This window comes from Hoplias malabaricus, chromosome X1 (genome assembly GCF_029633855.1).
Source record: "Hoplias malabaricus isolate fHopMal1 chromosome X1, fHopMal1.hap1, whole genome shotgun sequence".
Lineage (NCBI taxonomy): Eukaryota > Metazoa > Chordata > Actinopteri > Characiformes > Erythrinidae > Hoplias > Hoplias malabaricus.
Genome location: NC_089818.1, coordinates 20,113,475 through 20,126,908, shown reverse-complemented (window position 1 = coordinate 20,126,908; position 13,434 = coordinate 20,113,475). Strand labels below are relative to the sequence as shown.

The 13,434-nt window shown below is 41.0% G+C and overlaps 1 protein-coding gene across 4 annotated transcripts; it reads left to right on the top strand.

Moving 5' to 3' along the window:
* The first annotated feature begins 294 nt into the window (after positions 1–294).
* LOC136675366 (C2 calcium-dependent domain-containing protein 4C-like) lies at positions 295–12,886 on the top strand. 4 transcript variants are annotated; one of them, XM_066651870.1, is made up of 2 exons: positions 295–403; positions 7,720–12,886. In XM_066651870.1, exon 2 carries the CDS (start codon positions 7,761–7,763, stop codon positions 9,030–9,032), a length of 1,272 nt encoding a protein of 423 aa, XP_066507967.1. In that variant the 5' UTR covers positions 295–403; positions 7,720–7,760; the 3' UTR covers positions 9,033–12,886. The 4 variants fall into 4 exon arrangements, with proteins under 4 accessions (XP_066507967.1, XP_066507964.1, XP_066507966.1 ...); XM_066651867.1 differs by lacking the exon at positions 295–403 and adding an exon at positions 5,062–5,311; XM_066651869.1 differs by lacking the exon at positions 295–403 and adding an exon at positions 5,062–5,338.
* Positions 12,887–13,434: the final 548 nt, after the last annotated feature.

Genomic DNA, 13,434 nt, shown 5'->3' with positions numbered 1-13,434 from the left:
ATCACCGGTTACATTTAGTGGGGCTAGTGGAAAAGCGACCAGGAAAAAGTGTGTCGAACCGTGCCGAGCAGTAGAAATGCATTAGTTTTTGATAGTATTTAACTGGACATTGTTGCTGTCACACAGCTCTTGTGTCCCAGGGTTGTTGGTTCAAACCCCGCCTCTAGGCACTGTCTTTTAAGAGTTTGTTGTGTTCTCTCTGTGTCTGTGTAGGTTTCCTCCTGGTACTCCAGTTTCCTCATGCTGATAAGTGTACTAACTTTGCAAAAAAAAAATTAGTTGCACTACATCCAGGGTGTGTTCCTGCCTTGCGTCCTGTGATTCCAAGTGGGCTGTGGACCTGCAGCTGCTTTGAACAGGATGAAGTGGTTACAGAGGATGAATGAATGAATTAACTACTGGGGTTGAGTATCTTCTCTCATATTTTTTGTCCTATCACCCATCAGTAATTAGAAAAAAAAATAATAATCATTATTTTATGGGGTCTTTCTTCCCAGCTCCAAAATGGCCCTATGGCAATGCCACAAGAGGTTTATCTTTCACTCCTTGGTTTTATATATAGATATAGAGATTATGGTAATGCAACAATGATATATATTTGGACGTGGTGAAAGAGCTCAGTCTGGGTTTGTGTGAGCGTGAGAGGAAGCCAGGGGAAATTAGAATAGATGCTCTCATCACAGCACCTCCACCGCAGTAATGCCACACTCCTCTCCAGGCAATTAGTTAATTGCGTTTTAATGCTAAGCCCATAGCAACAGATGAGAGCACCCGCTTCTTTGCTGGGTTAATGTGATCAGAGAGAGAGAGAGAGCCAAAGAATACAACCAGGTAACAAACAGAAAAACAGAGAGACTTACAATTAATGTGTGAGAGAGAGAGCGAGAGAGCATGTGGAGAAAGGAAGAGAAAGGGATATTACACATGGAGGTCATTAATATTTAGAATATTAACAGAAGAAGAATACATGGAATAACAGAGAGAAATAATACTACATTGAGGTTGAGAGAGCGAGACATAATTGGAGTTGGGAGATATACAATAGAGAGAGAGAGAGCAGGTAACTGAGGGAGCAGCAAGAAATAGAGTAATTGTTTAATAAAATCCAGTGCCTTGTACTGAGACAGATCAAATTCAAGTGTGTGGGCCCGAAAATAGTTGCTTCATGTTCGAGCTTCAGTGAGGTTTTTTTTTCGTTCCTTGTTTATTGCCCTGATCGAATTGTTTATGTGGGCGATTTGTATCTTGTTTCTTTTCCCTCCCCCCCGAAAGGTTCAGCACTTCAGCCTCCAACTCGTGTCTGACTCCAGCTCAATCTGCTTTCCTTTATTTTTTTTCGCCGAAGAGCACCTGACTGTCTATTAATTTGAGCCTTTTCCCCTTTTTCTCCACTTAGCTTTACACCGGCGGCCATTCGTCACTGCTACAAGTGCAGGGAGAACCGTTAGCGCCGCGCGCGCCAAGTTTCCACGGAAACGCACTGGCGAATGGACTCCACAGTTCAGCGTTTGTTTCTCTCCGTGTGTAGCTCTGTCCATATTCTTCTGTTTATCGCTCCCCGTTCTCTCCTCAGACAGCCAGCGACTGTTTGAAGGTGTCCATGCAAGAAACCAATCAGCGCACTTCTGTTTTTCTGCTGTTTTATGTTATTTAAAAGGGAATTCCGCCATCTTTTCAAATCTCATATGATTCAATATGGTTCCACGGCAGGGCTTTCACGCTGAGGGAAAATTAACTTCGCCGCACATAAATTAACCCCCCTCCCAGTCTCACTCCAAGAGAATTAGAAATTTTGAAAGAACAGGCCAACTTATAAGGGAACCTGTCTTTTTAGACTTCTCAGAATCCAAAGTGTTAATTGGGAAATTCTCACTTTTTTTCCTCAAATTATTCAAAATTTCAGAATTGTCATAATTTGTAAACACTGTCGTTTACAGATGTTTGAGGGAGAAACCTGCAAACATATTACGTTTTTAATACGTGTGTTTTTATAAGGAATTATTTTAAATATACAACCCAATCTCTGAGATATGTACCTTTAGCAGGTTTATTCACAGTGGAGAGGTACACCTTGGTCCAAACCTTACTAACAGTGTGTAATAACATTTTGTCCCTCTCTACTGCAATAATAGCTTCTGATCCTCTTGGAAGATCTGAAACTTGGTAAACTAATGTTTATATATATATATATATATAACACCAACGATTCTCCATTGAATCACTTGCATGGTGAAATAGAACATGTGGTATATGATTCTATACAGCACCAAAAGGCATCTTCTATTGTAGAACACTTGACGGTGTAAAACCATTTTCAACAAGGTGAGATATATAGAACCATATACAACACATCAGTCTGAAGAGCTAATCATGCAAACAAGCATTTCACCGTGCAAATAGTTCTTGAAAGATCTCATGGTACTAAACAGAACAATGACCTCGAAGCCTTGCAGGACCCTGTTGTAGATGGTGGAAAATTTCAGTGAGGATCCGATGACATTCTGTCCAAAGAACATAACTGAATTCTTTTACTCTTGTTTGGGATTATTTGTGTGCATATTAAGCATTAGCACACTTGTCCACAACAGACCATAGCACTACTGCCTCAATTCGTCTCTTTTCAGACTTGAATGACTTACCTCTGAATATGGTCATCCTCAAGGTGCCTAATTTTCCAAAGCCTTTGAGTTGTTCATTGCTATTAGGCTAAACAGTTCAACTACATATTAAACACTCCGAGCTGATACTAATAGGACAAGGATAATTGAATTTTTCAGTGGCTCTAGCCAGTTTCCAGGGAAACAGAGCATTAAATCAATTTCACAGCTTAGAGTTTCTGTTTTCTGTTATTAATTAATAATTATTTATTTGCTTGTTATTCAAAAGGACCCATATTACAAAAACTTAATGTGTCTTCAGGCTTTTCAAATGTTATATTGTGTTAACAGCTTTAAAATTACTTGACATTCATTTCACCTACCTGTCCTTACTATGAAAAATGATAATAACTGCCCTTTTTTTGGATTCTTTGTTTTTGTGATGTCACATAAATATCCTGTTTTTAGGATGTTCTCCCAAGTAGACCCCAAATTGAGTTATTCTCAAGTCTGCCCACTATAGCAGTTTGAATATTGCTAAAATATCATCGCTGGATCGATCCCTGGTGTTGCGTGAACATTACAAGGCCTGGCAGTCCTGGAGAATATATATAATGTAGGATCTTGGGGTTTTATTTATTATTAGGCTAAAGACTTTGAAGGATTATGCAACTCTGAGACCTAATGCTAACAACAATGGTAACTGAATTATCTCTGACCAAGTTTCCAGGGAAACAGAGCAGAGAGTCATATCCTCAGCTTAGCATTTTATATTATTATTATTATTTTTTTAAATTATTATTATTATTATTATTTTAAGCAAACTTTCCACAGGCCTTGGCTGTTGCATGGAGCCAGTTTATAGCAGGCCAATTAAGGGAGGATGCGCTGCATTGCCTAGCAATGGCAATTAAAGTGTATGATTATGCTAATTAGCAGGGAGTCACTAGAACTCTCTTGGCGCCTTTACTCTGACATCCTGCACATCACTGTGTAGGGCTTTTATACTGAACAACAAACAAACAATGGAGGTTTGCTGTTCTCTAGGCTATTTGAATCATATTCTAACCGCTGTGTTTAAATGTTGTAGTGAACTCAAAATTGACAAAAATGCTGATACAAGTTTTTGATTGGACAGCGAAGATGTGCGAAATTTAAATACCATTGGTAACATAACATCTCTGCTGAAAGATTTAGTTAGAGTCATTAAGAATAAAACTTAATGGTGTTTCTTTCTAATGGGAACTGACATCATTAGTGACCACTAGTTTCCTTTAGAACACCATTAGAAAACCATTAAATATTTCTGAAATCAGTTCCAGCTCACCTTTTCAAACATTAGGATAATTTACATTGTGATATTAACCCATAAAGAAAGTCTTAAGGACAGTAGAACCCCAGCAGGGACTGTAATGGTTTTCAAAGTTTTGCTACTTGGAAAATAAATGCCTGTCCATGACAAAACAGACCTCTGCAGGTTTTAAGTACAGTTACTAGTAATTTAAAGAATTTGAAGGAACTCTAGGTAAGATTTGGGTTTCTTGCTCTGGGGGCTCGCCCTAGTGTAAATTCAATTGTTGGGTGGGGTGGTATACTACCCTCCTACTAAGTCTACAGTGCAGTTTCTGCAGTGCTGAGACTAAAGTCGCAATGACAGGGGCTCTGTTCTGAGGTCGGTGAAGCACTGAAATGATTTTGAAGCTGTTATTTTAAGGTGAAAAAATATTACGTATTATTCCTTTTAACATATTTGAGGGGAAATGCACCTGAATGATATGGCAGTTTTTATTTAATAATTTTCCTGCGAGTTTATGTTTTGGCGACTATCAAAGTGAAAATACAATAAAACCCCATCCAGTGGAAGTCTGGTTTTACCTTGTTAAAATATCCTTGTGTATACTTAATATACTTAATGTGCAAAAAACATGAGGGGATTCCTACAGCCAGGCTTTCTTATGTCATAAACCTTGTGAGGTGGGGCTTTCAAAATTCAGGCGAATGGCAGAGAGGAAAGTGAAGATGGGGGATGTATATTGAATGAAGCTGAAAGTGTAGATGTATATTTAATGAAGCCACTATTAAGGGATTAGATTATTTAGCTTTTCTTGTAAATAACTTTTAAATATGTCATTCTAATAAACACACTATTTTGGGGGGTTTAATGGATGATTGAATGCGTGGGGGGGGGGGGGGTGTAAAGCAAATATGGCTGTTTTTCTGCAACTAATTCTACACAATTTCTATTAATTTTCCATTGACAAAATATACTTTAACATATATTTTACTTTTTGTTTTTTGTCAGTGTCGAATAAATAAAGGGTGTTCCCCAACGTACGTATAAAAATGTCTTATTTACTTAGTAACTTGCTTTCCCTCAGAAAATCGTTAGCTGTGATGCTAAAAGGGCCGTTGAAACTTTTGCAACGACTCTACCGGCGGGTAACTCAGACAGGGGAAGCCTGGCCCGGAGCCGCTGCTATTGGCTGAGTTCAGTAAACACGGTTGTGTCTGAGGGAGAAGGAAGGGGGAGGGGAGGGCTGGGATAAAAAGCCGGGAAGAGGCTCCCTTCACCGGCATTCAGTCCGAGCACTGCTTCGGAGAAACAGTCTGAGAAGTGAATTTAAAACTCCGGGGTTTTATCGCGTGGACCGAAGATCGATTGGAGCACTGTGACTTACCCGCGGAGAAAGGTCTGGACTCGGCTTCACTTCTCTGTGAGTCCCGCAGCCGGAGCTCAACAGGTGCCCGGCTCTGTTTGCCTTTGCAGCAGCTTTGAGTGGGTTAACGCTTCGCTTTATGGAATATAATGCATACAAACTTTAAGAAGCAGGAAGTTAAAGACATATTTACGGCTTTGCTTTCTTTTCATTTTTTTTATTTGTCCTGCAACCGTTTAATACGTTAGCCTAATAAAACACTTTTTTCTAGTAGGGGTTTAACAATCATTATTTATTTATTATTATTTTTTTATTTAGCTGACAACATCGTAACAGCTTTCCTATCCCAGCTTTTCTTCATTCAACTAACGACGTCTGTATAAAACATTCTTTAAAGTTGCAAAAACGTTGTAGTGTCCCAGACCTAATTAAATGTACGTCTGTTTTAACGGCGAATAACCACCCCGTGTTCGTTCGCTCTATGTTCCCTGAGTGTCATTTCTGTAAGAGACATCCTCAACGGACCAAAACAACACGGTTACAGGGACGATGCTTGCAGTTAGTGATATTTGTTTTGTGTTTCATTTGAATGGTTTTATTTGTTGTGCATGGATAGGTATGTTATAATCAACAAGCCTTGTACATTAAACATACATGAAAACGTTTCTTAGACGTTTACTTTTGTGTTTGAATAACATGTGTGTGTATGTATTTACATATATGTATGTATGTACATGATGTTATTCAAACACAAAAGCACAAAAGTAAACGTCTAAGAAACGTTTTCATGGACGTTTAATGTACAAGGCTTGTTGATTATAACATACCTATCCATGCACGTGGATTTACATATAGTAGGCTATTTATTTGGCACGTTTTATGTGATAGACAATAATGAAAACTTCAAAAATGATTTCAACAACATTGTTTGTTACTTTATTTATTCATTCCTGCATTGATGGGTACGTTATACACAACCATTTGTAGGCACTAGCAAAACGTGAACATGTTTCTTTGATGTTTGTTATTCTGAGTGCCCAGTTTTTTGGGGTTTTTTTTGTTTGTTTGTATTTGATATGTGGAAAATATAACATCAACAGATTGTGTTGATGTGTGCTACCTCTAGTTGTCATATGTATACATTCATCTCAAAGGTTAGATATATCTGTTTTTATATACAGATTGGATGTAGATTCCTATTGGTTGCAGAGGGGAATATGTAGATGTTGTTTAGTTAACTGTTTTCCGAGACATTACAACACAAACTCGTTAAAAAAAAAAGAAACAGAAAGTGCGAGTGCTGAAAGGTTGTTGGAGGTGTGTGTAGAAAGTGATTGGAAAGAAAAAAAAGTTATTTTCAGCAGGTCTAAATCCACAATGTGGAGCAGGAGAATGTCTGTGGAGATGTTTGAGTATCTGTAAAGAGAGAGAGAGAGAGGTATGTAACCGAATATAATGTGTTTTATTTTGTAATATTTCAGGAATTGAAAAAAAAGGTATAACATTTATATAAAATACGTGGGACAAACACTCGGAACAGTGATGGAAGTAATTTGGATGACTTGCTGTATGTTGTCAAAGCAGATGTTAATGCTTTCCTCCAAATATCAAACGTAGTTTACACTAAACAAAAATGATTTTGTTTCATCCCCATTATACAACACTGACTGCGTTTAATCAAGATCAAAGTAATTATGTAATTATAATGTTGTACTGTTTTTTGTCACGAATGCTTCCTCTAAAAAAGTGATACCTAATGACACACGCTCCTTTAGTCCTGCTAGGTTAAACAACAGTGAAAACCAGCCTTCAGTTGTAGCCTGGCAGGTATTGTTGTCTGTAACATACCATTGCTGTTGTCAAAGAAGTTGAAACGCAGCCTGTGAAATTTCTGTGAATTGCATCAGAGTAGTTCTCAATATTCACAATGAAACCATCTAAATTCGACCAGGTGCCAGCCTTGACAACACAACACAGAGATGTAGGCGACAGGGAGACAGCTGGTTTCAGTAAATGCCAATAGACATTGCTGAAGTACAATGCCGTAGGTGTTAGCTGGAAACAGTTGTGCTTGCTGTATTGTATCAGCTGTTCTTCGTACTGTTGGACAGCCACCTCAGGTCGATGCGTAAACTGACTACATTGATATTATAGTGCAAGTGTTGCCACTGATGGCACAGAGGATTTAACCCTGGTCCTGCTATAGCCCTGTCCTCTCCTCCTCAGCTTTAAACACCCACTTCATTTTGAAACCAGATCAAGCCAAGACACCCCCTCCCTCCACCAAAAATAAATAAATAAAATTATAATAATAACAATAGAAAGAAGCTAAATATTGTGGAATCATTTTAATGAGAGATAACAAATGTATATATTTAATAGAAACAAAAAGCCTAAGATGCATAAGACCCCTTAATGCCACTGTGATGTTAAGTGATCAAATTTTGGTCTTGTTTCATGTGCAGCATTTGGCTCCTTCCACTCTCCCTCCCCTCAACCGAGAGGAATGTGGCTTCTGGAGAAGATCCGCGGCTCAGTGGAGGGCAACGTGCTCCGAGGGGGTGATTCTGCGGACAAACAGTCCAGAGCTCCCACCCACAGCAATGTGCTCACTCCCGACAAGATCCCCGACTTCTTCATTCCGCCCAAGTTGGTATGTTGCCCCCCAGAGGCCGAGACACCGGAGTTGAAGCCCAAAAATGGGCTCCACTCATCCACCTCCGAGCAGACCATCTGCCGCAAGACGCCCCAGAGTGGCTCACGCAGCCCCCGGCTCATCTGCAAGCTTGCCGGGGACACCAAGAACCTGCTGAAGGCTGCCAACCGCCACATCATCCAGATCGAGAGTGCCGATGACTTGGCTGTGGGAGAAGTGGGAGACCTTACCACCAACGCTGACCCGCAGTCCCAGACCGCCATGTCTCTGCCTTATGTGCCCAAAGCTCAAACATCATATGGGTTTGCTACACTCATGGAAAGCCCCCACACTCGCCGCAAGGAATCCCTCTTCCACAGTGACCCAACCAGCCCCTTAACTTCGCCCAATACCCAGCGCAAGACTCAATCGGGCAACCGCCTAGATCCGGGCGATTGCAGTGCCTCGCACCCAAATCCGTACCGCTACTTCAGCGGCGGCGAGAGTGACACTTGTTCATCAGCTGAATCTTCACCTTTTAACTCACCCTTGCTGTCCCGCTCTGCGTCCTTGCTCAAGATGTTTACCCACGAGACGCAGGCCAAGGTGTCCCGAGCCAAGCGGACATTTGCTCGCCACTCATCACTGTCAACGGATGAGTGCAGCTCGGTGGAGACCAGTCCAAATATCCAGCGTCGCTTTCGCTGTCCTCCTTCTCCAGCCATGGGTGGCCGCAGAGCAGGGAGTGGCAACATGGAGCGTCTTACCCAACATACTGTTGTCCTGCACAAGGGGGGGACGCTGCGCCTCTGTACGGACTACGACACTGAGGCGGCACGACTGCGCGTGCGTGTGCTGGCTGCTGAAGATCTCTACGATAAACAGATGGACGTGAAGAGCATCAATTGCTGCGTAGCCCTCTACCTGAATCCTGGCAAGTTGCAGAAGCAGCGGAGCAACATCATTAAGAACAGCCGCAACCCTGTCTTCAACGAGGACTTCTTCTTTGACTCCCTGCCTGCCTCTCAAGTCAAAGATCTAGCCATCAAGATGAAAGTGGTGAACAAAGGCACTAGCTTGAAAAGGGACACGCTGCTTGGAGAGAGAGAAGTACCTCTGAAGGAGCTGTTGACAGGATTCTAGTGCATACCAGCGTTTCCAAACAATTGGACTTGTTCTAAAATAGAAAAGTCTAAGAGAAGAACATCTTCATCATCATCATCATCACCTCTTAATCCATTTCAGGGTCGCGGTAGAGAAGACCATGCTTATTTTAATTTAACTTCCTGTGTACATAGAATTCTCAGATTACTAGCCGTATCTAGAGGCCATTTTATAACATACCTCCTCCCATATTGATGTACTATTTTAGTTTACAGTTACTGACTATAGCCCATCTATGACCAATTACATAGTCACCATTGGATTTGACCTATAACCCGAATGGTAGCTAATGCTATGTTCCATTTGAACTTGGAGTTCCACGTAGGGAACTTCAAATGGAATGCCCACACAAGTTGGATTTGTTGAAAAGTCTGTGGAGCCTCACCAATCCTGATTTCAGAATTCAAGATGGCTGCCCGCACACTAACAGCATGTCAAATCAGTAACATCAACCAGTTTACTAGCACTTCTATCTGTTTCTCATTAAATCAGTAATACACACAGTAATGTCCAACTACTAAACATGGATGTGTTCCCAGGGTGTTTGGATGCGTAGAAATATAAGAAAAAGTAGCTGTTGCTATCACAGAAATCACTAACAGTGCTAAACCGGAACAAGCTAACAATGAAAACATAGTGCATTGGGTTTTCTTAATGTTTAACTGGAACGCTGTCAACTCGGGTGTGATGGCATTCCCAGCTCCAACATCCGACTTAAATCCGAGGCAAATGGAACACAGCATAAAAATGGAGGACTGGCTTCCAACTAAGGAGGCCCCTGTAGCAACGCCCCCTGCTGGATGGTTGATATGGCATGCAAATTGTGCATAGCAACAGAAGGGTAACCGTTAATAGCTATTGTTTATCAATACACATACACTCTCAGAAAAACTGACCCTGGTTGTACGTTTCACTCTGTTTGTACCATGTTTGATTATAATTGTAGATTTTAAAGATTAATTGTTTTCATATATCTTCTTTCAGCTCCAGAAGATTATTGTTTTTGTTACTAAAACAGTTCTATTATGAAAAAGCACTGGAGAAGAGAATGCAATGTAACTTCAAGGTTCACAACTGGACTGCTGTACCTTTTTAAAGGGACATTTCCACTGTCTGTAGCTTTAGTAAACAACAAATATATTTTCTGACAGTGTATGTGGAAGGTCTACTTGATAAACTCTATAATCAGTTGGCACTATCTGTTCCTTCTAAAACAAGATTCGCATTACCTACCCATCTCCTAGACTCCTTTTTCCTATCTCTAGGTTCTCTCTCACAAATCTTTAAGTGGCCATCCAGCGGAATTCTACTATAACCACAAGAAGGTGTGGAACTTTTGTATAAAGGTGTCTCCCAGTAGTTTGGACATGACCCTGGGTGCACAGATGTGTTTGCTGTAATGTTTTTTTTCTCGTTCCTTCCTGTTGCAAGAAGTCACCTTTCCAGTTTGAGGACAACAGTGGGTCGCGGGAAGGGTTCAATGTGTCAATGTTTGAACACCTTTGTAAATAGAACTTGCAACCGTAAGTGTGCTTTTGTAAGTGTGTGTTTGTGAGTGTGTGTTTTCCCTCTGTTTATGGTCTCCTGTGGGTTTCTGTTTGAGGAGAGCATTGTGTATACTCACATCCGCAGACACATCTGTACAGCTAAAACAGCTGCTCTGTGCCCTGCATATGCGCTAAGAAGCTTTGAAGTGTCACCACAACCGATCTAGATGCATGCTTTATCCTCGGTTTGGAGTGCAACAACTTGTGAGAGTGGTTTAAAAAAAAAAAAAATCAATTTTCTGTATCACTGTACTACAAGATTAATCCGGTTACCCTCTTTTTTTATTTGGAAGTCTTACTTTATTGATCCCTTTGGGAAACTGATAAATCTTGCACGGCGTCACTGAAGCATGTGAGTGATTATGTGGTCATATTTTTCCGGATTTTGGGAATTTTGGGATTGCGGTTCTTTGTTGATTATTGCAATTCCGACTTTTTCAGCCGAGTATTTTTACAGAATGATATCACCCTCCAGCCTTATGAATGACAAACTGCACATATCGACTGATGGACAGTTTTACTGTACAACAGCAGGACTTTTAAACTGTCGATGTGAATACTACGCTACCTGTGGTGTACATGTGTATGATGGACCTATACTTGAGTATTTGCACAATGTTTTTGGCATGTTTGTTGAGTTCTGTTTGTAGGCGTATCTGCACGGATAATTGCATTATTTATTTATTTATTTATTTATTTTTGTACCAAAGTTGATCACATTGGTAGTAAGTAAACATTATTTGATTAAAGGAACACTAGGTAAGTTTGGTATTTTTGCTCCTCAGCTCCCCCTCCGGTTGTTCAATTCACTTATACAGCGATCACAGAGGGAGGAGGATATCCTACCCTTCTCTAACAGTTACATAGTGACGTTTCTGCAGTACTGAGCCCAGATTAGCACAGACAGAGGCTCTGTTCTTCCAATTCCATGTCAGAGAAGCATCACAATGATTTTGACGTTGTAATTTGAAGGTAAAAATACTACCTAGTGTTCCTTCAAATGCATATTTTATAGTAGACACCTGTGTCAATGTATTAGTGATTTCACTGTAGACAGTTTTATCTTCATCACGTCATAAATGCAGTGGTGTAATGTTACGAACCTGGCTTTGGCTCCTTCTAGAGCCACTTGTTTTTCATTGATTCTGAAAGTGTCTTCAGTAAGAGCCTGGAGAGCTCTTTAATCAAATTAACGCTCAAGTGTCTCCACAGTGGCACGTAGGAAAGCTAACGTCGCTATCATCTGATTCCATGGTGCATCAGTAGTGCATGCCATGTCAGTGCTGCTCTTTGTTTGTTTTGTTGGCTCATGTGGAATATATTCCAGGAGGTGTATCAGAATGGGATTTCTGAGGCGTAATCAGAGATCCATTTGTTGTAGGTTTCACTGTTGAAAAACACTTAGAGTTAATACAGTCGATTTTATATATTTATTTTTTTGGTGTGGAAATAAGCGCAAACCATTTACGTAGAACATTTTAATCCAGTTACTCTGTGATGGTCTGGAGCCCTGTCCAGGGTGTGTTCCTGTTTGCACCTGATGATTCTGGACCCACTAAAATCCCTGATCAAGATGAAATGTGGCCTATGCATCAGCTATGGCCCATTTATTATTTTACATTTAAATATATTTTTTATTTAATAAATACAACTTGGAGTTATAATATGGGCAGAAAATGCCATATTCATGTTTGTTCCCCTTATGCATTGACATATTTTCACTCAGAAAGTAACCAGAACATAAGCAGGAACCAAACTGTATCCTGTCCAAACTGTGCAGGAGCTTGATAAACATTTAAATATTTTTATAGTTTCTTTACGTGCTGCAGAAAGTTAGTGTCGCAGTCACACAGCTCCAGGGACCTGGAGGTTGTGGGTTCGAGTCCCGCTCCGGGTGACTGTCTGTGAGGAGTGTGCTGTGTTCTCCCCGTGTCTGTGTGGGTTTCCTCCGGGTGACTATCTGTGAGGAGTGTGGTTTGTTTTCCCTGTGTCTGTGTGGGTTTCCTCCGGGTGACTGTCTGTGAGGAGTGTGGTGTGTTCTCTCTGTGTCCGTGTGGGTTTCCTCCAGGTGACTGTCTGTGAGGAGTGTGGTGTGTTCTCTCTGTGTCTGTGTGGGTTTCCTCCGGGTGACCGTGAGGAGTGTGGTGTGTTCTCCCTGTGACTGCGTGGGTTTCCTCTGGGTGTCTGTCTGTGAGGAGTGTGGTGTGTTCTCCCTGTGTTTGCGTGGGTTTCCTCCCACAGTCCAAAAACACACGTTGGTAGGTGAATTGGCGACTCAAAAGTGTCCGTAGGTGTGAGTGAATGTGTGTGAGTATATGTTGCCCTGTGAAGGACTGGCGCCCCCTTCAGGGTGTATTCCCACCTTGCGCCCAGTGATTCCAGGTAGGCTCTGGACCCACCGTGACCCTGAACTGGATAAGGATCACAGATAATGAATGAATATGACTTCTTTAACAAATGCTTAGCCAGTGATACTAGCACAGTCCATACAGTTTCTCTACAGAATCATGTCTGTAAACCTTAACCCTACACCTGTTAAGGCCTTTTCTAGACCTGTATGTCTGAACTAAGAACCGCTGAAGATTTTTTGTGTGTAGAAGAGAAACTGGGGAAACCATATCGATTCAGGAAGACAGTGACCTAAGTTCAGTTTAGTACACCCTGGACAACCTGCAGGAGCGAGACCATTTCAAATCCATCTCCAGCGCTCAGAAACGATTCTTTGTTCATAGATGTGCAGAGGTATGTATTAAATTGCAGGTATTAGATTTTCTATGAGCTCCGTTAAAAGAGCAGAGGCTCCCGTTCTCTGATGAACAGGAGAAGTGCAATTA

Coding starts and splice junctions, on each gene's coding strand:
- LOC136675366 (XM_066651870.1), top strand. CDS start 7,761: ATGTGGCTTCTGGAGAAGATCCGCGGCTCAGTGGAGGGCAACGTGCTC.